Below are 24655 nucleotides of genomic sequence, written 5' to 3' on the forward strand. Positions count from 1 at the left end.
GGAGCTGAAGGGTTTGCAGCACCATAGGAGGAACAACAATATGAACCACCCAGTACTCCCAGAGCTCCCAGGGACAAAACCATCAACCATATGTTACCCATGGCTTCAGACACATAGGCAGCAGAGGATGGCCTTGTTGGACATCAAAGGGAGGAGAAGCCCCTGGTCCTGGAAAGGCTAGATGCAGCTGTGTAGGGAAATACCACGACAGGGAATTGGGAGAGGATTGATTGGGGAATGGGGGAGGGGAGATGGTTTATGGGATTTTCGGGGAGGGGGACCAGGAAAGGGGAAATCATTTGAAGTGTAAATAAAGAATATATCTAATAATAAAGGTACAGAAAGTTGTCATACCAGGAAAAAAAACTAATTTCAGTATACAAGGAAAATATTCACTGTTTGTGTTTCTATGCCTGAATTATTTCATTAAACATAATGTCTTCCAGTTCTATCCATGTTTCCAGAAATTACAAGATTTCATTTTTCACAACTGAGTAATATGTCATCACATGTAATATTGGCCATATTCACTGTCTCCACTCATCCACTTGACAGACACAATTCAGTTTTATACTTTATCATGCAAATGATGAACAGTGCCTGGAGTACAAGTGTTTCTCTTAGATACTGAATTTATTTCTATGAATAGTTAATTAGTAATGGGATTATCACTAATTCCAATATAAATAATATACCAATCTATAAATAATGTACCAGAAATAGCATCTACTATCTTGCAATTTTCTCTTCCCCCTTTTCTCCCTCCCCCCCCCCTTATCTGTGTTTGCCCACAGGTGCCTGTCTATGTGCATGCTATGGATTATGTTTGGAGGTCATAGGACAACTTTTGAGTGTCAACTCTCTCCACCATGTGAGGGCTGGAAATTAAACTCAGGATATCAAGCTTGGTGAAAAATGTCTTTAACTACTGAAACATTGAAACAGATTATCATCCCTACATATTTATTTTCTATTTGTCATAAATACTATTTTCTCGTCATCTTTTTATTGCCTCTTTTTGGAGGTTTTGAACCAGTCCTTTTCCAGTGCCCTACTTATAATTATAATTCACTTATAATTTCTTGCAATAATTCTTTTCACAAACATTTGTCCCCAGATTCCCAATTTACATCTTAAATCTCTAACAGTGTCTTGCGGATTAGTAAAGAACTAATGACTTTAACACACACACACACACACACACACACACACACACAGTGTCTGGAATGCTAGTGTGTTGGTGAATTTAATGATCATGTATTTGGAAAGCGCTTAAAATATATAAAGCTCAATTTAAGAACACGATGACATACAAAATAGAGTTCTTCCCTCTTCTCTTGTGCTATTGTCAGATACAAACAATAGTTATACATTATAAATATCACTACAGTTTTACAGCATTGATCACACTCTCAAGTTTTGTGACTGTACACCTGTCCATCACTTTAAAGATCTGGAAATCTAGAGCTTACAGAAAGCTGAAAGTCTGTATAGTTTATTCACATGTGATTCTACTAACTGATCATGACTCCAAGAAGTTTGGGTCTCTCTATAACTAAATTTTCCTGGAAAACTTATTTAGTGCTCTCATCTAATCACACACACACACACACACACACACACACACACACACACAGAGTGTCTGGAATGCTAGTGTGTTGGTGAATTTAATGATCATGTATTTGGAAAGCGCTTAAAATATATAAAGCTCAAATATTGGTCCAGCTGTCCTATTCAGCTTTTGTATATTTAAGAACAGACATTGCATACTAGTCTATTCTTGTTTTGAAATGTTCAGTGAGTGAAAGAACATTGGCTTGTAAATATCCAGTTGGAACACAGGTGACCATGAGAGACTTTTATGTATATGAAGAGCTGTAGTTGTAGTTATTAATTCCAGAAACACAAAACATTTCCTTGTTGCTAAACTCCAGAATATCTCTTTTTCTCCATGACTGGCTCTGTTTTTATCCATTTCTCTGTGTGAATGTTTTATCCAAGACTCAGGAACATGCTGTGCAGCACTGACAGTTTATAAGTTAATAAATATCCACAGTACAGCAAAGATGCGGGGTTTTCATTCAGTCATCATCAGGTGATTTTACTCCAATGATTAACCTTGCATAGAAGTGGAAACAAATCATTTTAAGAATATGCATAATTATCTAGACTAGAAAGTATATGCAAATATATTAATATATTGTAGAGAAAACATAGGTAAATCATTAGTTTAAGGAAGTTGAGGACTGCTTCTGGGAGGCACAACAGGGTGTGTGTGTGTGTGTGTGTGTGTGTGTGTTCATGTGACATTTATATGGAAGAAATATTTGGAAAAAGTAAAATCTGAAAAATTGGGTTGATGCTGGTTATTTTAGTATTCTAAAGCTAAACATTATGAATATTACATGTTCTAGAAAGACTTTGTTAGATTAATTTCAGCTGTTTTAAACATCTTCAAAAATGTCTCCATAAAGATGACACCCTGATGGTTAACGTTCATAGAAATAGAAGATGCTATACAGACTACTGGGAAAAGTCATCATTTTCTGTAGCTGAGACTATCATGGTAAGATATATGTAAGTGTGCAATAGTGGCATGAATGTTATGGAGATAGCCAACCTGTGAAGTCTTGTATTTAAGGATCACTCCATGAGCAGAAATAAGCTCCTAGTACTGAAATTCTCGACAAGAACCTATCGTAGGTAAGTTCATACATCTTATCAATGACCCTGAGTTTATTAGTCAGCTGAATAGAGATAGTATCAAGTGGCTTTTTAATTTCATCTTTAAACAGATTAGTGAAACTTAAACCACATCAAATAAACTTGCTTGGGTGGGAGAGTGTAATTAATGCAACATCTTACAGCATATCAAAGTGCAAAGAATAAGGGTCAGTGGAATGACCAGCCACAAATAGATCAATATCCTACATTTTCCTCTTGAGGCTCAGGGACAATTACGGTAGACTTTTTGGAAAGACTGTAAAAGTCAGAGGTCAAGGAGGATCAGAGTGGAACAATGTCCTCAGGGCATGAGAGTACCTCCATGCTTATGATGTCACAGCATCTGAGGTTACCTAACAAGACTTGCACAAGACAAATCCAGTCAATAGTCCATCATGGATAGTAGAACTACTCATATGAGTGCCCCACAGCAAGGAGTTTTTCAGTAGTATGAAATGGACTTGGTGTGCCATGGAAAAAGGGGAGACTGGAGATAGGGAAGGGTAGGCATAGATCTGAAAGGAGCCAGAGTGAATATGATCAAAATGCATGGTATGAAACAGTCAAACTGATAAACAAACAAACAAAAACAAACCAACACCCAGCAATGACAAAACAACCAAATGTTTATATATACTGAGGACTTAGAGCTCAGTAGTATAGTGTTTGCCAGCATTCACCAGGCCTTGTCTCTAATCCTCAGCACCACAAAATAATGTCTTTATAGAAAACAGACACCGTGACATATGCTTTTACATGATCCTCAGGTGGCTGGGGCAGATGGATCATTTGGCCCCAGGAGTACTCTGCAATCTTTCTCTCTCATCCAATATTACTGGCAATGTTTTTAGTGGACTGTTATCTACAGGATTCTTAATCAAGGAGGGAGGTGCACCTGAGGTAATAGAGAAATTTTGCATAGCAACCAAGTCATTTCATGACAGGTATTTTTCATTCCAGGATAGATATATGCATCAGGCCATATCATAGTGCCATATTGGGTTATGACAAGTTACACTTGCTTAAATATGAGTGTGAATTTGGGGTTATAGTGTCATATTCTAGCTATAACTCACAAATTCTTTTTATAACTGGAAATCATTCCAACCCATTGTAGGTTTTGGTACTCTCTGGGGAGATTCTGCTATAATCAATACCTAAAACGTGGAGCTGGCTTTAAATAGAGGTCTAAAGCATTTTGAAAATATGACAGACAATGTATAGATGTCCTTGTGGAGATTGTTGGTATAAAGCTGGAAGTTTCTGAAACATCCCAGTGAGGAGAGCAATTTCACCCACTAATAGTACACTTCAGCATGTGAGGCTTTTCAGGCACTTTAGGATGAAATAATTTGAAGTGATTATCTGCTCTAAGTCTCCCACCACTTATGCACAGAATTATTATAATCAGCCTCCACAGAAGGAATGATGATCTTACTAGGTATTCACACTCTCTGCAAATGGATGGTTGGAAACAAGTACCTGTACCCTCTTGCAGTGCCTACAAAATTCCTGGTTTGTAAACCTCATGTTACTTTCAAAGAATTGCAATTAACGTGAAGAAAATAATAACCTTCTTTTCTACATGTGATTCTAGATGCTAAACAATGTAATGGTTGGAGATACACTCCCTGGGAGTAAAGTGAGGCCAGATGCTATACCATAGAACATTGCTTTTTTTGTTGTTTTTCCTTCTTAAACTATGACCAGCACCCAATGCAGGAGAATCCCTAGAGCTACTTTAAAGTCATACAAATGTATAATCTCTACAGTAGGATTTGGGGACTGACCCAAAGGTCTACCCCTCTACTGCTGTGCTAATATGTGCTCTGTGAAAATAGGACTCTATAATCAGCTCTGTATATAATTAAAGACGTCAAAGTTAAGCAGAGTTCCTTATCTTGGGGCTCTGCAGTATGGAATGGACACAAGCACGTTTAATCCAAGAAAGGAAGCATGCAGCTTCAGTACAACACAGGGACTGGATAGGGATTTAAAGCCTTGGAACTATTATAACCACTGAAGGTAAGCTCCAGCACTCTAGGACTTCTGAACCTCCCTGGCAATCCTGATGTGTGTGAAAGTCAAATAAGCAACAGTGTTCTCAGTCTTTTGTTTCATCACGAAGCCTTTTTATTTATTTATGTTTTTAAAAAATTTCACAAAGCACATGGTAGGACCAATATGCTTGCCATGAAGAATGTGTGTATATATGTGCAGTTGAACCTGAGCAGCACTACTGCTACTTAAAGATAGTTTTGAATTCTTTGTTTAATAAATAGAACCTATTCAAAACAACTCCAAGCAGATACAGGTGAACTGCAGTGAGTTCCAGGCCAGCCTGGTCTAATACAATGAGTTCCCGGCCAGATATGGCTATATAGTAAGACTTTGTCTCAACAAAACAAAACAAAATAGATCATTGACAACCTTTCTGAGAGTTCAAGTTTCTTTCTGGGCACTTTGATCCTTTTGTATGTGCAGGGCTTCCCTGTTCCAATGAAGTACTGATATGTTTATGACCAGTAGATGTATGTTCCTGGAGAATGAAAGAGTAAGAGCAGCAACCCCAACAGCCAAAAAGACACTTGAAGAGCTTAGACAAAGGGGAATAAGCAGAGGGAGCAAAGTGGGTCTACTGGTGCTCATATCTTGAGTTCAAGATAGACGAGCAGTCTGACCTCCTTCAGATGAGGCCACAAAATGACTGGGCTGGGACCAGTGAGTAGATTTTACTGAATTTGCCCCAAGCATTTGAATATACAAGGATACTGAATCTCCCCGCAAAACTGTTCATGCCATGGCAAGTATGTTATATTTGCTTTGAAACACAGCCTTTTGTTTGGTTTGCTCTATTCTTGCCATGTTAGTATGCCAAAGCTTCCATTATCAGGCTTAAACAGCTCTGGGGAGCTGGATAAAAGGCACCCCCCACAAAGGAATGCTTATATTTTCCTTACACTCTCTGAGATGGAAGAGAACTTAGCTATTTAGTCCTTTGTTGTTTTTTTCCCTCTACAGAGGAATGAAATGAGCTAAAGGTTGGGGATGACACTGAATGTACAACATATGACGAGCTCAAAGATCCTCATGCAGTTTGATTGTTGAATGACAAGGAGGATTCTTGAGTACCAATCTGAAAGTTGAAGACTAGGAGACACAGTTTAAAGAGTGTTCTTGTGAACATTTTGAACTGGAGCTTATCTGAAGTCAGTGGCCTTATACATGAAATTTAGTATTAAGTTCAGTTTCTAATATACTTAATGACTCATAATGGATAATAAATACACATTGAAGGTTCTTTTTCCTTTGAATGAATATAAAGAGTTTATTCGGTGCGTATTTGGGTATACAACAACAAATATTAAACAACTTTTTTTTTAACTTTTTGTGCACAGGGCAGAAAACTGCCTGTACATGCTATGTTCATTTTGGAACACAGATTTTAACAATTATTAATGCACAAAATCTTACATATCATGCAACTCTATGCCAAGATTCCAACTTTCTTCCATGCAACAAGTATGAAGATCTAAATGGAAACCTAGCTAAGTCTTAAACACTTTTCCAGTAGCAAGTATGATATATGTTGTTTAGGGGGAACCATTCTTAACATTGCCTTGTACACAATGTTCACGTGCCAAATCCAATGACAGGAGGACTTATACATTTACAGATGAGACACTTCTTATTTGAACAACATGAAAGATAACGCTACTGTTCTACAGTTCCTGTCTGTACACAAGAAGCCACAACAATAGATTAACGTGATACACGAATGGAATTAAGAGAAATCTACACTTGAGGATAATCTTGTTTCAACTTATCTTACTGACTGGGATTGACGATACAACTCATTTCTACGCACAAAGTACAGCACAAAAACTTGACCAGAATGCTACAGTTCTAATTGACAACAAAAAAGGAGAGAGAGAGAAAGAGGGAGTGTGGGAAGGAGAGGGGAGAGAGAGGAAAACCCATAACACTGTTACCTTGAACCTCAGATGCCAATTCAGATTCAACCCTGCCTTTGGTTTATATGGATTAAGTGACAGAGTCAAAAGAGCCATTAATTTTCAGAAATCATAAAGTTGCACTATATGAAAGTAAAGAGTACATTTGAATCAAGCAGAGATAGAAAACATGAAGCCAAGAAAACAGCACAGTTCACAGAATTTGTTTGCCCCTACAAAACATTTAAGCAGTTAACTTTGTTTTGTTTTTTGTTTTGTTTTGTTTTGCTTTGTTAAGAATAGCTGTGGTCTTTTAAATTTTCTTAGTTGGGAAGCAAATCGACCAGCATTTGTGCTGTTAAATATTTTTGCTGTGTTATCTATCCCCAAAGTATAGGTGAGATCATGAGAAAATTTGGCAGTCCTTCTTTCCAGTTTTAGTTCATTGATAATGCTTGTCATTTTTTTTTGCACAAGCTCAATCTAAATTATGGGGCTTTAATAACAAGGTATAATGGCAGATAGAATAGGGAACTCTGCCTGTGTGTTTGGTAAATCTCACTGATAAGTTAGAACTTTTGGATGAAGGACTGTTAGAAGAATTCAACAGCACCTGAAGGTAAGGTTCTGTTATAGAGCCCTCGTTTTGCCCTCACTGGCTACGTTGATTCGTTGTGGCTCATGGATTTGCCTCCATTCAGTACACCAGAGACACTTCTGCTCTTGGTCGGGGTTCCACTTCCGGATCGGGAGAACTCCGTGAGATCATGCAGAGATGGCTCCTTGTACATGGCCACTGAAAAGCACAGAGATGGTGTAAAACAGCTTTAAAGGGGGCATACTGGTGTAGGATTCAAAATTTCTACAACAGATCTTAGTTATCTCACTTTAAAACTTCTAAGTCCAGGAAGCAAAGCTCATGTTCCTTATCTTATGTTAGCCATTCCACAGTGAATACATTTTAAAAATAATATCTTAAACACAATAAACAACTTTTATTTATCAAAAGATTTACTTTTAATAACTGAAAAGAAACAAAGAAAAAAGATCAAAATATTTATTTTGCTTACTAATACAAACATATAAGTACTTTGCAGAGTGACTTAGACTAGATTAAGTGACTTCTAGTCTTCAATTAGTCTTGTGTAAAGAAGTTTAATGCCTAACTTCTATTAAGGTGTTATATGCAAGGATTAATGAAAATACATTCAACAATGCTCTCAGAAGTTTAAATATAATCTATAACATACTATGAAAGCTTAATATCAATATTTTACACATTTTAAAAGATTGATTTCCATCATATTTTAAAATAAAATTCTAAGAGGATTAAAAGTACTAGCATGAGTCTAGTACAATAAATGGTAGCAATTATTATTGTTGGGCTATAAATCACAGCACTTGCATATACTTGCAGAGTACAAGATGCTAAATATTAAGTTCACCATATACATCACTACAATTGGTCCTTATAAGAATTCTAGATCTATATGATATAAAAACTCATTTTTAACGTTTTAGATAGGTTCTGACTGTAGCTTTTGCTGTTCTTGTATCACTAGGCAGCCCAGACTGACCTCTAAGGCCTCTCTTGTGCTAGCCTTCTGCATGCTGGGATAACAGGCATGAGCCATCAACCCCATGAATATTCTTATATTGAACGGATGATCATGAGGCACATGTAAGTAAATAACATTTCAAGTTCATTTGGTTAACAGTGGGGCATAGTGACAAATATCTAGAATTCTGGCACTTTGGGGGCTGAGGGGTAATGACCAAGATTTTGAAGCCAGCTGTGACTAGAAAGTGACATAGTCGTGAATCTGTCAGAAACAACCAGACCAAACACACACAATCCAACCGTCCAATTAGTGAATGATGATGCTGGAGCTTAAACTCGCATTCTGGCTCCAGAAAACACAGCAGGACACTTATTTCAACATGTGTGCACATGTGTGTAAGGGGATGAGTGGTTCTTACTGTAATCTATACTGTAATCTCAGGTAGGACATCTCCTATTTTGCTTGCATTTGCTGTTTCTTGTCTATGTCTTCCCACTAATATTGCCATCTCCCAGTTTATTTTAATAACTATTCTGGCTTGTTTTATGTCTTCCTGACACAAACTAGTATTATTTGGGAAAAGGGAACATCAATTAAGAAAATGCCCAACAAGATTGGACTGTAGACATGTTTATAGTAGCATTTTTTTGATTGATGTGGGAGGGCCCGGCTCACTGTGTGTGTAGGGTATCAGCACTGAGTTGCTGCTCCTGGGTGTTACAAGAAAGCAGGCTGAGCAAACAAGTAAGCAGCAGCATTCCTCCCTGGTCTGTGCTTTAGTTTTTGCCTCTAGGTTCCTGCCCTGACTTCCTTTGTCGATAAACTGTGATGTGAAAGCATAAGCAAAATAAACTCTTTCCTCCCCCATTTTTTTTTTTTTTTTGGTAATAGTGTTTTATCACAGCAATAGCAACCTTGACTAAAATAGAAATTAGTACCAGGTCATTGAGTATTCTATAACAGAACTGAGCACGTTTTAGGGAGAACTATTGAAGAACTTTGGAACTTTGGGCTGGAAAAGCAATTGAAAGTTCAGAGCCTAGTGAGATGTTATGGGAACAAAAAATAACAGGTCTGAAATCAAGGCACATGATGGGGCCCTGGTTTGTGAAAATTCTGAAGGAAATTTTTAGAGTCCCTTGAAGACTCCATGGGATCATTTGATAATTTGAATTATGATCCACCAAAGTCACACAATTGTTTTGTTTGGATGACTGATATATGTCAATGGGACTATAGAATCTGATGTAATTGAGAAGATAGTAGCATCACTGAGGCAAGATCTTCTGAGAAGGGTTTCCTTAGGGTCAACACCCAGAGCTATGGTTCAAGGGTGGCCAAGGTGATACATTTGCTGGCAGCCAAATGGCTGTGTGTTTCCCAGGTGTTAGTTTTAAAGTATTCATAAAGAGCAGCTAAGGCTTTGCATTATGAGAGGCAAGGAAAAAAACACTGGTGACTAGACAGCCTCTGTGGAAGTTGAAGGTCAGTGACTGAAGGGGTCATTGAGAGACACTGGACTAGTAGCATGTGTGGGAAGTGTCCCTAAAGAGGGGAGCCCAAGAGAGGCTACTGGTAAAGGTGCAGCGCTGGCAGAGTACAGATCCCCACATGCAGGAGATGCCCAGTACCACCAAGGAGAGCAGCAGCTGTAGCACAGGGCTAGGCTGAGCCTAGAAGATAAGCTATGTGTGCTGTGAATAATAGCAAGGCTGGAGAAGTACTGCTCCCACGGCACTTTTGGTCACAAACATCAAATACTGAACTTATTCCATTCTTGATGATTTGTTTTTATTTGATTGGATTGTGACTATCCTATTTTTATTCCTTGTTATAGTAAGAAAATATATAATTTGTTTTTGAAACACTTTGTTGAAAAGACTTTGGAATATTAGAGAGACTTTAGATATTTCAGAGAAACTTTGAACTTGAAAACGATGTTGACTGTTGTAAAGAGACTGAACTTTTAAAATGTTTGAAATTTTAAAGACCATGGGCCTTTGGACAGGTGGAATACTTTAACCAACATGCCATTTTGGGGACAAATGAGAAAGGAATGGTTCTAGTAGAATAGTGAGGTATTTGTGTATCATGGTGATAGTCAATTGTTGTGGCTAGTTTTGTGTCAATTAGACAAAAGGCAGAATCATTTCTGGAGAAATGACCTCAGGTAAGAAAATGTCCCTACCAAACTGGATATAGATAAGCCTGTGGGGCATTTCCTTGATTGATGATTGATATGGGATGGTCCAGCCTACTATGGGCACTACCACCCATGGCTGATGGTTCTGGGTTCTATAAGAAAGCAGGCTGGGCAAGGAATAAGAAATGCTCCTCCATGGCCTCTACATCAGCTTCTGACTTGTATCATTTCTGTCCTGAATCCATTTAGATGATGAGTTGTGGTGTGGTAGTGTACAATAAAATAAATTCCTGGGTTATGATGTTTTATGACAGCAGTAGATGTTATAAGGCAGTAGTTCTCCTTCTCTTTTTTCTCTATTAATTTGAAACAAACAAACAAACACACACATACCCATACACACACACACACACAAAAAAAACTATGAATAAATATTCTTAGGACTATATTAACCAAGGAGTTTCCCTATAAAGGTTAGGTTATAGTCTAACCTCCATGTTTATATGATTTTTACAGTTTGGTCTTAATGGTTTTTAGTGCTGTGAAATGCTTGAAAATTTAAGGATATATGCTCTAATGCAGATGAATTACATTTCACATTCAAAAGCATGAAAATAAATTATTTAATACATAAATTAGTATTTTTTGTAGTAGAGTCCATAGTCCATGGACTTTCCAATTTACCTTTCAGTGGTTTGGGCAGAAAATGTGCTGCAGGCTTGTTCTTCTTCACGTGGTTGCCTTTCATGATCTCCCCTTCTTTATTCAGACCCAGATACCAGCCTCGGCCAGACTGCTGCTGACGGTAGATCATTGATGAGTACGTCACGTAATAATTTTCAAACACTGATTCTTTGAATTTGCACTCAGGTGTGAAATGTTCCTGCAATAAAAGGAAATAAACAATAAAAGTCAACACTTATATGGGTGTGAATTTCAAGTAGAATAATTAGAATGTCTTTCAGGAGGTTATACTTGTTTAAAGCTTGTATGACGGGTATTCTATTTGAATAGGATAAATTATTATCATTGGAAATCAAAGCCAACTCATGTGATATTTTAAGAGAAAATTCCACTGATTAGTGATTGGCTTTCTTTGCAGTAAGTAATGGGAAGATTTAGGAAGGACTTGTAAGTATATGCTGCTGGACTAACTCAAGAGTAAACCGATTGAAACATGAGTATAAAGCAATCACATGGATCTTTGGATTTGTCAATAATAAATAAAAAATGAACATCTGCATTTACTTCTTATATTATTATTGTGTGTATGTTTGCCCATGTGCATGCATGCATGCGTGTGTGTGTGTGTGTGTGTGTGTGTGTGTGTGTGTGTGTGATGTGTATGTGCATGGCTCATGGCTCATGGCTCATAATATAGAAGTCAGAAAACATCCATGTGGAGGTGTTTTCTCCTTTCAGTTTCATTTAGGTTCCAGGGATTGAATTTAAGTCTCTAGGCTTTGTATGGCATGGGTCTTTACCTGCTGAGTCTTTTCTTTAGCTATGTGATTGCTTTTCATGGATTTTTGGGTTAGCATGTATTATGGTTGCCAGTTGCTTGAGTTTCAAAGCAGTGTTACACTGTAGGTTGCCTAGATTTCTAAAATGATTCTACAATGAAATATATCTTTCACCATAAGGTAAAAAAAAATGTCTTTTTCCCAGCTCATTGTATCTTAATTCAAAATAGAATTTGCCTATAACCTCAGTGTTTCCTTAAAGTAACATTTACAAGCAAATCAATATGATAGCAAGGAATTCACGATAATTCTACAAACAAACACAAAAGAACAGCCCAGAGTACTTTGAACCCTGTTGTGTGATTTTTCTTGACTTGGACTTGGCTATGTTTTCTTTAGAATGGACCATTCAAATGAAAGTCTGCTACCCAACACAGATTGCTTCAAGGGCAAAACCAGCCACCTCTCCAGTCAGTGTGCACATACATCCACATAGGATAAACATACATTAAAGTGGCCATTACTGAGCTAGAGGAAACAATAGCAGATTTTAGTCTATAAGTAATTCATGGAGCATCAGAGGGGGCACTTGAAGTTATTAAATTAGTTATTAGTTATTAGTTATTATGATGTTATGAGATTTTTTCCCCTAATTTGCTGACAGGTTATCAAGAACAACAGTTGATAATTTTGTCCAGTTTTTAAAGAACCATTGTTGTGCATATTTTCTAGGCCACTGGTCTTTTCTATACAGTGTCTCTGTGGTTCTTCCTTTCTCCATTTTCATATTTAATATCATTCTCAGCATACATGCCAGCTGAGAAACATCTAAAAGTTACTTTAGTCAAGGAAGAACATATTTCTCAGCATTTCTCTGAAAAGAAAGCATGCAGGCAATTTTCTTTTCTTTTTTATTAAAACCTACCACATTCAATAATATGCCAGATGCCCCTATTTTCTCTGCAGAACACATTTGGTCAGAGTATATTTGGGGGTTGTTTTTATTGAGTGTAGATATACACCATAGATGTCCCAGGAGTCACGCAAATTCAACCTACTAAAGCGTAAATGTACTTCTGGGGCAACTGTCACATGGCAGAAACTTAAAAGAGTTCTATTTATGGGTTGTGAAATTTTCTCCTTGTGGGGTTTTCTCAACACAGAGAAAGCCAAAGTATGTCTACAAAGACATTTGATGAAAAAAATCTCCACATTTTCTCTAGGGAATGAGGAAAATTTCTGGAGTTCTTTGTGAATTAAATCATCACTTGGATAAAGTATTCATCCTTAGAAAGTAGGTGTGTTCCTTTCATAAAAAGTCAGAAATCATTTGTAAGTAAATCTGCTTAATGCAATGATCCAGATAATCAAGTTAGATGATGCTGTTCAACCACACAAATAATATATACCTGACTGGAGAATGAGTAGATAAGACCAATGTGTATTCTAAGTCAACTTGCCAAAAATGCTATGCTTAATATCCTTTGTGGTTGCATGTATTCATTCATTTCATATACATTTTCAGATGGTCAATTATGTATCTGAGCGATACTTAAAAATTCATAGGTAATTAATGCATCCCATTAACTTGCTCTGTATCTGAAAGGATTGGGCATATGGCTAGAGCATTTTATACATACATACACACACACACACACACACACACGTGCACACGCACGCACGCATACACGCACAGACACACACACTTTCATGAGTTCAGAAAGTGAGTGTCAATAATGTATCTGAGAAGAGAGAGGAAGTCAGTTAATTCTAATGGGGGCACTGAGGATATTCTCATTGACAAAAGAGATCATTTTATCTGAGTCCCAAAGGATGGGAAAGATTTCAACACAGGAAAAAAAAAAGAATAGCTGAAGGGCAGGTCAACACTTAATCTACTCCCTCCTTATCCCTTCATTTTTCTGTTACTATCTAAAGTCTACCAAGTTTCTGTTACTCATACTTAAAGCCATAGGACATTCACATTCACTCTTGTGTCTCCATTTCCTGATCCCACGGCCATCCTTTCAGCCAGTGCTCTAGTGTGTGACTTTACTGTTCAAAATTCCCCTAATTGGTCTTCCTTGTTCTCCTGATGTTTGCTTTCCTAAAGTAAGGTTCTCTTCCTCATGAACTCTTAATGACTTCACCTTGCCTATAAAATATACAAATAATGACTGGATGTTTCCTTTAAAATCCTCCACTAATCAGTCATCTCCATTTTTCAGTCCTCTGACAATGAACCAACCACACATGCCTTTCCTAATGTCATTCATTAGTAACTACCCTTCTCTTTCTCTGTCTGCTAGCTTTCTTCTCATTGCTCAAGGTTTACTCTAAATACAATTTCATTTTGAATTATATGTTATTCTTCCAAATCAGACTGATTAAATCTATATTGACTCTCGGAGGCTCTATCTAGGTCACTAACAGTGTGTGACTTATACTCATGGATGTTGACTGTGAACTTATATTTCCAAATCTGTGCTGTGCCATCCTCAACCTCCAGCCCCAGCAATGACAGGTCACATTGCCTAGCTTATCGAAGACCAGTTGATTATTGGATCATTGATTATTGTGATTGCTGGATTTCAGTGGTTGAGACTAAATAATAAGAATTATATGACTTATTAGAATCAGATTACAACACGTCTGCAGGGGAATTTCCTTAATACCACAGTATAAAATTAGTTACATTTATAAGGAGGCTGCCACTACATGGATAGATCTCCCATGAGTGATTTAACAGCTCTTAAGAATAACGTGGCACCTACTATGTTAAGAGAAAGTCTTGGCAATTGTTACAACTATTGGAAAATGACAAGAAAGGACTCAATGAACTGAATGCTCTGTCACATCCTGGAAATTTCTTAGTCATTCCTACTAAATTTGGACTCAAATGCTCAGCAGAGAAGAAAATGAGGCCAAAAAAAAGCATGTTGAAGCAACCAAAGGAGTGTTCTGTTCTCTGTATATGATACTGTCATTCTTTTTCTATGTTAGAATGAGTAGGCAGAAGAGACTTGATTCTATTAAAATGAACAAACACTGAGCATCCCATTATATCCTGAAGAGTCCAGCAAAAGGGAACAGGGTGAGGTTGCATCTCTTCAGGACATATCAGCAATATAAATAAATATAAATAATGGAATTTGTATTTGGAACAAGCCAAAACAGCCCTATTATGAGGAAACAAGTTGGGATGTACATCAAGGAACAAATTTACTTTGATTGTGGATGCCTGCTCACTGGTGTCCTGAAAGAAGGTACCATGGTGGTCTTGACCCAAAAGAAGCACTGAATGAGGGCAGCAGTAGCTATGCTCTGAATTTAAAAAGCAGTAGATAAATATCTGCTATTAGAATAGGGATATTAACTAATGTGTGTCACATATTCCTTACATGGTTCCTAACAATTGCTTAATAGCAGTATAAAGTAAAAGGGACTTTGGATCTTACAACTATTAACACCTTTATTTCTCTTAAATATTGTTTACTTCCCATGCTCATGAATATTTTGTCAAATAAATAATATTTTAGTTCATGGAATCATTTGTCTCCAGTATCTTCTGTGTTTATGATTTCTATTTGATTCCCCTACAAGTTCCAGATTTGTTTCTTTTTATGACTGTTAAACTTTTTACTGTATGGAATCTATACTAACTGGTTATTATGATCATATTTTGGCCAAGGAAAGAGGAATAAGGGCAATAAGGTCTCAATATAGACTTTGTACTGCACTACAGGTCATCCTGGATTTGTGTGCCTATAGCCCCAATGTGTAATGGTGTCCCAGAAAAAAATATCCAAGAAACCAAAACTTGAGACTGGTGTAAACTGCTATTCTTTATTACAGCAGTATAAAGAAGCATCTCTGGCTTTGTTGCTACAGTCACACTGGCAAAGCATGGGTACAGTACAGTATGCTTGGCCAGCTTGAGTTGGAGCCTTGGCCAAAGGAGGCTAAGGATAGAACAGTAGCTGCTCTAAAGTGAGGCCAGTAAGGCTCATAGCTGTAACACCAGGAGCCACGACCTAAAACAACAGTGCTTAATATCTTTGCAGGCATTTGTCAGGCAGGTTCTATAAGCTCATTTTCAGTATTAAAGCTGACACACCAAGATTAAATACCTTTGTAATTAAAATAAGTAATTTGGCAAACAAAGGCCATAATAACAGGGTTTTCATCCCCCTATCCTGACTGTGCTCTTGAAGTTTAAGCTATGATAACACCGCAAGGTGACAGCGTTACATTTGAGTCTGTATTTCAGCAGGATCAGAAGCTTTGAGGACTACCACCTAGACTGTAAATGTCCTTTTTACACATTTAGCCCCCACATCATATTTTTAGGTAGGCTGCATAGATACTCTTGGATGTAGGGAAAGCAAAATTGTCTACTGAAGTAGTTCCTACAAAAACTGGCAACATTAAACCTGGATAGCAAGGAATCTCTTAACTTTTCACATGTTTGTTACATCAAGTACATATATCTTAGCATAGGCTATTGTTTCTCAATATATTTTGTTTAATGCACCTATGACTCCTTTAAAGCAGGGAGTACAGAACACAGAAAATATAAATAGGTTCTACATTTTGGCATGGACATCAACAGAAACATTATTTACATCCCTGAAACATGATTTTTTTCCATCAATTCCTATAAACATTTTCAACAGATTTTTTTTTCTCTTCAATGTCCCCAGTGACCTCTTTTTCCCTTCTATCTGCCAGTGCATTTTCAGCGGACTAATCCTCCAATTAGGTTAGCAATTACTGTCACTACCAAGGGTCATTCATCTAATCCTGAGCCATGTTCTAATGATAATTAATTTTCTGGATTTAAAATGTGAAGGTTATTTAAGCAAGTCTGATTTTTATATGTCAATGATTCTGCAGCATATTGAACATCACAAATACATTTAAATCAGGGTTTTAGCTCTTTTATAAGTAAATGGAATTTTAAAATATAAAGTATACCCATGGGGTGACAAGGTAACTACCTATATTCCCTAGATAGGCCTCCCTTCCATCAGTGATCTCAAAATCCAGGACTAATTATTATATTCAGAGCTTTGATGTTCTCTCCCAGGATATATTTGAGGCAAATAAACTTCATTATTACTGAGTTCAAAGCATAGTAAGAAAGAAGTTGAGGAAGAGGGAATCAATGTGTTCTGTTCTGCTGCCAAACAAATGCATCAACTTATGATAAAAAAATGGTGGACTAAGAGAAATTGAGAGCAGTTCTCATTATAAAGCCTGGTTTATAGCAGATGACCTACTCATATGTGTTGAAAAATCTATGTGAAGTGTAATATCATATGGTGAGACCTTTGAGGTCTTGTGCAAACTCAATGAAAAGTTAATTCTGGCATGACACCTTCCTAATAAATGGAAGGCTCTTTCATAGGATAGACAAGAATGACAGACTTGTCTTCTAGGATAAAAACAGTAAATGATAAAATGAGGAAACAAGCCGAGAGAAGTGTGTGTGTGTATGTGTGTGTGTGTGTGTGTGTGTGTGTGTGTGTGTGTGTGTGAGAGAGAGAGAGAGAGAGAGAGAGAGAGAGAGAGAGAGAGAGAGAACATGTATACATGTGTTTTATGTATATGTCCCCGTGGGTGTGGGTGTATGCAGGTGTGGTGGTCGGTGAATGTGCAGGTATTTATAGTGGAAGAAATAAGTTGATGTTGGGTGTCTTCCTTGATGGTTGTCTACCTAGTTGTTTTGAAACATGTTCTCTTGTTGGACCTATAATTCATCAGGTTGCCTGGCCACTGAGCTCTAGGAATCTATTATCTCTGATCACCAAACTCCAGTGCTAGGATTAGAACTATGTACACTGTGTCTACTGACTTTGCACAGGTAATGCAGATCCAAACTCAAGTCCTTATGCTTATATAGCAGGCATTTTACCAAATAAGTCATCTCCCCAGCCTTGTAAGCCTAATTTTCAAAACTTGGAAGGGGAGACTGGGAGGGAAGAAGACAAAAGAGGGTAAAAAAGACAAAGTACTGTATTTGGGGAGATGGCTCAGCAGTTCAAAGCTCTGGCTGCTTTTGCAGATGACCCAGATTTAGTTCCCAGCACGCACATATGGTGGTTTACAGCTATATGTAATTCCATCCAGGTCCAAGAGATCCAATGTATTCTTCAGGCCTTTGTGGGCACCAAGGATACATGTGGTGTACATGCATTAGCACAGGCAAAACACTTATTCACATAAAGTTTACAAAAATCCTTTAAAAAATAAGTTATGAAGACATAACCATGCTTAAGTTGAAAGTAAGACTAAAGAGAGCTCCCTGTAACAAAGACATAGGCACACAATTACACTCTTGTCTCTCTGTGTCCAAATATCTAAAATTTCATTTGAATTACATTGGCCTTTCTTGTGAAATGATGACAAAAATCTCAGTCATATTAACTTTATTATGATTTTTCCAGAAGATTCAATGAGAAGCTGTATATAAATGAAACTGTAATGTAGGGTTTCTTCTGATAATAAATGACCAGAAGACCAGGGCAGCATATGTTCTTTCATTTTCAGAGCTCCTTTTCATCTGAGATCAATTTCAAGAAGTAAGATCGGCCTATGTGTATTTTACTAATATATTATAATATAATTCTACCTCAAATTAGGGCTACCGATAAATTATACTTTGCATTTAGTGTTCTCCTCAAAGCTTGGTTCCCAGGAAACTGTTTTGTCTCCTTTCTACGTTTTTATTTCTGTCTGCAGCAGGCTGAAATGGCTGCAATGCTGTATTCCACAGCTCTAAAAAAGAGAGAGAGGTATTTAAATGGGCCATGTGAAATTCCATGCCACAAAAGGACTTAAAAGTACACATAGTAATTAGCAAGAATTTGAAAAGAAATGCAAATTATGCTTAACTATATTACATAGGGCTATTTTTGCCTCATACTGTTACAATGAAATTTCTTGATGTCATTTTTATAGTCCAGGATATTTCATGGGTACTTTAATTCACCCTAGGTTGGATTCACAAAACATAGCAAACTATTGCTTTTCCCCTACAGTTCTTCATCAAAAAACATTAGAAAAATACTAGGACTGTCAATGAGGACTCAGATACAATGGTTTAGTTCCAGAGTTCACTGACAGATGTGTCCTGCTTACTCTGTGTTGTCCAGTTCTACCAAACTGTGCCATACACTGGATTTCAGCTTATTAAAATGTAAAAAGAGAGCCGTGTTGGGGTTTTTTAAAAGGTGGTCATTGGCTTTTGGTGGGAGCACTGGCAGTCCATATTATATAAAAGAAATATATTTTTTAAAAAGAGATGGATATCTAAGAAACAAAATCAATCAATCAATCAATCAAACAAACAAACAAACAAAAACACAGCCAGGCCTGGTAATATTCACTTTAATCCCAGCACTCAGGAGGCAGAGTCAGGCAAATTTCAACTTTGAGGCCAGCCTGTTATACAGAGGCAGAGCTACATATAGAAATCCTCTCTTGATAAAACAGAGCAAAACAAAAACCACATTAAAATAAACTAGAAACAAAGGAAAAGAAAAAACAAACTCTCCTTTTACAGAGGCTAGTGGGTTATGTTTGTCAATACATAAAAAAAATTACATGATCTAAAGATCTTATACATCTCTAAGTTTGGTCAGCAAAGTGGAAAAATGAAAGCAACTTGTTGAGATTTATGACAAAGAAGTGTTTGTTAATATAACTGCTTCCTGAGAGGCTCTGCCAGAGTCTGACAAATACAGAGCCCGATGCTCTCAGCCAACCATTGGACTGAGCTTAGAGTTCCCAGTGTGGGAGCTAGAGAGAAAGGACTGAAGGAGCTGAAGGAGTTTGCAGCCCTATAGGAAGAACAACAATATCAACCAACCAGACCCCCCAGAGCTCCCAGGGAGTAAACCACTCACCAAAGAGTACACATGGAGGGACCCATGGCTCCAGCTGCATATGTAGCAGAGGATGGGCTTGTGGGGCATCAATAAGAGGAGAAGCCCTTGGTCCTGTGAAGGCTCAATAACCCAGTGTACTGGAGTGCCAGGACAGGGAGGCAGGAATATGTGTGTGTGTGAGGGGGGTAGAGGAACACCCTCATAAAGCAGGGGGATGGGGGATGGGACCTGGTTTTTCAGAGGGGAATCCTGGAATGAGGACAACATTTGAAATGTAAATAAATAAAATAACCAATAAAAAATTAATTCATATAGAAAAGACTGGAAAGAGGGAGTCAAATTGTCACTGTCTGTAGATATTTTTTCCAGAAACCCCAGAAACCCACACATACATACACACACAGAAAAAAATATATGGTAGGCTGAGGCAGGTGTTCAAATTCAGCTTATGATAAGTAATAAATTTGAGATCAGCCTCAGCTACATAGAAGAACCTTGTCTAAAATTCACTTTCAAGGCCATCCAATTTATTAGAATTGCAAAATAGCTAAAATAGATGAAATAAATCAACTAAAGGGGTTCTGTGTTAACTTGACACAAATTAGCTTCATTTGAGAGGAAGAAATCTCAAGTAAGAAAATGCCTTCATAAGATCGTGGCACAGGTAGGCCTGTATGGCATTTTCTTAATTAATGATTGATCAGGGAAGGCTAAGCCCACTGTGGGTGGTGCCACCCCTGGGTTCAATAAGAAATCAGGCTGCTCAAGCCATGATAAGTAAGTCAGTAAGCTGCAAAATTTTGTATAGAACCATATAGTCACCCCTTCTCCAAGAATCCAAAGCCAATGAAAGAGAAAAAAAAAGGACTATATTATATATTGTCTGACCTTAAAATAAGGCTAAGTATCGAAAAAGGCATAAAGTACATGAAACAAAATATTAATTCTAGATTTTTCTTGTGCTTCATTTACCTTATGTTTTTTTTGATACTTAGCATAAAAGTAGATGAAACAACAGCAAAAACAAGCAAGATTGTATCACATGAACCTTCTGTACAATTAAGGAGAAAATGAACATTAGCTACTCTACAGAATAGGAATTAAAACATTTATAAATTATGCATCTGAAAAGGGGTTGAAGATATTGAGATTATGTATAGAATTTCACGTTACTAAACACAATCTGTTGGGGTTTTGTCTAAGCTCCACCCCACACCTACCTGGCAATAGCCAGGTATGCCCCGCCCCAGAGATCTGGCCCACTATAAGAGGGACTACTTGCCCTTCCTCTCCCTCTTTGTTCTCCGCTCTCCCACATTCTCTCACCTCTCTGCCCCTTGGGCTCTCCTCCCCCCCTCCACATGGTCACGGCCGGCCTCCACTCCACACTCTCTATTCTCCCCCCTCTCCCTCTCTCTCCCTCTCCCCCCCTCCCTCTCTCTCCCTCTCTCTCTGCCACTAACTCCCATCCCCTACTCTGAATAAACTCTATTCTATAATATGCCTGTGTGTGTGTGGTCCCTCAGGGCAGAGGTGCCCAGGCCCACCTGGACACCTTCCCCCATGCCACTGAGCCACTCCCCTAACCCCCTATATTCTCCCCTTTTAAGCCCCTTCACAATCACCTGAATTATAGCTAAAGGCATTTCTCAGAAGTCACAGAACTGTTTAAAAACTATATAACAAATTCAGGTCCTCCAAAAGAGCAGTGGCTCTGTAATGGCTGAGCCATGTTTCCAGGCCCTTACATGTTTGAAAGGTGAATAACAAGTATCCAGGATTAGATGGGCATGCTGGAACATGCTAGTAGGTTGAGCTCTTGGAAGTCTGAACGAGATGAGTTGTCATAGGTTCAAACTCACCTTGAGCTATCTAGCAAAAAAAATCCCAGCAAGACACTGACTGTCTTAAATATATATATATATATATATATATATATATATATATATATATATATATATATATATATATATATAGTATTGGGAATGTTCTGTTTATGTCAACTGCCCTGGGTTTATTTTATAAGAAAGATTTTTTTCTTTCATTTTTCGAGACAGGGTTTCTCTGTGTAGCCCTGGCTGTCCTGGAATTTACTCTGTAGACCAGGCTGGCCTCGAACTCAGAAATCCGCCTGCCTCTGCCTCCCAAGTGCTGGGATTACAGGCATGTGCCACCACTGCCCCCCTCCCCCACAACTGCCCTGTTTAAGCATTCTTTTACTATGATCCTCAGGTGCTTAGTAATTGGTGGTAGTGTTCCTCTCTGTAATAACTTCAGAATGTGATCTAAATCCATTTGCAAAATAATGACCTCGGAGGGACGTGTAGTCAGCAGGAGAGCAAGCTTAGTCGGTTGAATCTTTTAAAATAGCTCTTGCAAGCTCCTGGCTTCAAATTAAAGCCCAGGAGTTCTGAAACTTTTTCCAAAGATCCAACAAACCAGCAGGGAAATGAGGGTTACTTGCTTCTATATAAACTGAAAAGGATGAGGATAGCCTATTAAAATAAAAAGCACACCAAGGTGGGTGTAAAGAATGTTGAATAGATCAGACAGCTTCTGGAATCACTGTTTTGATTTGTGCTGGATAGATAGAGGTTGTGTTAACTTGCTTTGAGTCTTTCTTTGCAGAAGAGTATAGCTTAGAGTAACTAAGAATGTGCTTCTTCAAAGCTTTACCAAATTTTCCTTATAGTCCCACTTGTGCAGGTAGGAGAGTAATGGGCTGCACAATGTAAATTACTACAGTGTGTATTCTACTGTAAACACAGAACCTGGTAAGGGAGGACCGAGCACAAAGACCTCTCTGTAAATGGAGGGACTAAAACAGACTTACAGAGAGATACTGAATTGCTGCTACTTTGCGTAACTTTCTCAAATTATTTCTTTTATTTATTTATTTATTTATTTATTTATTTATTTATTTAGTGTGTGTGTGTGTGTGTGTGTGTGTATGTGTGTGTGTCTATGTCTGTGTCTGTGCATATGGAGGTCATAGGACAACTTGTGAAATTGAGTCCCCTTCTTGCTAGACATATTGCTGGAGATCAAACTTGGGTTATCAGGCTTAGTTGGTGGCAAATTCCTTCACTTGCTGAGCCATCACATGGCCCTTGATTTCATCTTAATAGCATTTAGCTTTGATCTTCATTTCTTAACACTGAGAAAAATTTCCACTTCAAAGGTGAAGAAAAACAACAAAACGAGCATGGAACCAGTCATTAATAAGTAATTATACTTTTAAATTACATATATTGTTACTAAGGAGAGTACAGATGCCATGGTGCATATGTGGGCATCAGAGGACATCTTTTCAGGAATCAGTTCTTTCCTTCCACTTTTAAGCAGTTCCAGGACTTGAACTAGGCTTGTACAGGAAGCACATTTATTCACTGAGACATCTTGCAGGCACAAGCCAATTCTTATCAACTCAATTCTACAAACACTTCATCCAAATAGTCATTGTTGGGTAGCACAAACACACACACACACACACACACACACACACACACACACGATAATTAAAAAAAATATAATAAAAATAATGAGAGTAGCATTGCACGCCTCAGTATCCCAGCACACAGGAGGCAGAGATAGTCAGATCTCTGTGACTTTGAGGCCAGCAAGGGCAACATAGTGAGTTCCAGGACATCTGTGGTTAAGTAGAGACATAATGGATGAAAGAAAAAAAATCAGATTAAGTCAGATGTTTAATATACGATCTGCTAAAGGATTACCTTCCTTCCTATGTGTTCTCTTGTCTTTTCAACATAGAGAACTTCTGATCAAATCTGCCGACTTCTACTCTCTAGCTTTCTGATTTTGAGCAATTAACATATTTTATGATCTAAATACATCATGTGCTTTCCCATGAGGATGGAAAGGGCATGGCTAGCACACAGGCTGGTGCTCAGTGAATCCTTCCCTACCTTCACTTTCAGTTTGCAGAATAAGCCAAAAAGGACACCATTCTGTCCAACCTAATGCCAACCAGAAACTGCTATAGAAAAGGAATAGTTATCAATAAAGGCAAGTAGACTACAGGAGTCCCTTTCTATTTCTGTGTGGAATCAATGCCATAGATTAATTGTACAGATGAGACTCACTTTCAGTGATTGCATGAGAAAGGTAACAATATGCAAGGTTATCATTTAGGTCTTAAAGACCTTGAGATTGTAAAACTAATTATTATAATATGAACAAGTGAGCATATATGATACTAAAGGTATTTCTGAAATAATCTAGTACTAATGAGTCAATTGGCATTTCCATGTTTCATGTTAATTACTATGCTACAAGAAGTACAGCATTACTATTTTACTTCTTCTGTTCTAAACTACAGTGTTACTGGATCTTCTTTCATAATGTAGCTGAGTAATGAAAACAATAAGGAAAAAAATCTAACAATATCTTATCCTTAATCAATGCCTACTTTCTACAACTCCCTGAAAAGTTATGGCATTCTGGTGACAGGTATGGGACAGCTTAATAATGTTTATAATGATAATGATAAAGATAATAAAGGCAATAATTATAATAGATTTGGGATAGATTGGTAAAAGAAAATTATGCTCTGAAGTGTGTGTGTGAGTGTGTGTGTTGTTGTTGTTGTTGTTGAAAAAAATGGAATGAGAAATGTTCACAGATTAGAATGGCTTTGGCATAGGACTGATCAACTATGCCAGAAATCCCAAGCAGTGAAGCAGCTTCTCTAAGAGGAAGCTGGACTCAGTGTAAGGCAGCTGGAGTGACCAATGACAGGCCCTTATGCTAAGGCAACTTGATCTTTAAAGCTAGCCTGGGTCCCTGAGGAAGGAAACATTCTTAATACAGATTAGCAAACAAAGAAAGCAGCCTTTCCCATGCGGCTTCTTTCCACAACAGGGAGCAGCTTTGCATTTACCTCATGCAAATCTCCTGT

At 37.7% G+C, this 24655-nt stretch overlaps 1 protein-coding gene across 2 annotated transcripts in view; it reads right to left on the bottom strand.

The window, feature by feature from the left end:
• Window positions 1–6038: 6038 nt before the first annotated feature.
• Window positions 6039–24655, bottom strand: part of Fgf13 (fibroblast growth factor 13) — a 170276-nt gene continuing 151659 nt past the window's right edge. Inside the window, exons 4-5 of one of the 2 annotated variants that reach the window (XM_052171584.1) lie at window positions 11067–11265; window positions 6039–7473 (exon numbers count right to left, since the gene is read on the bottom strand). In XM_052171584.1, coding sequence (XP_052027544.1) covers window positions 7337–7473; window positions 11067–11265 — 336 coding nt within the window. In that variant the 3' untranslated portion in view covers window positions 6039–7336. The remainder of the gene's footprint in view (window positions 7474–11066; window positions 11266–24655) is intronic. The other variant, XM_052171583.1, reaches the window with a different exon arrangement.

Source organism: Apodemus sylvaticus, chromosome X, assembly GCF_947179515.1.
Source record: "Apodemus sylvaticus chromosome X, mApoSyl1.1, whole genome shotgun sequence".
Classification (NCBI taxonomy): domain Eukaryota; kingdom Metazoa; phylum Chordata; class Mammalia; order Rodentia; family Muridae; genus Apodemus; species Apodemus sylvaticus.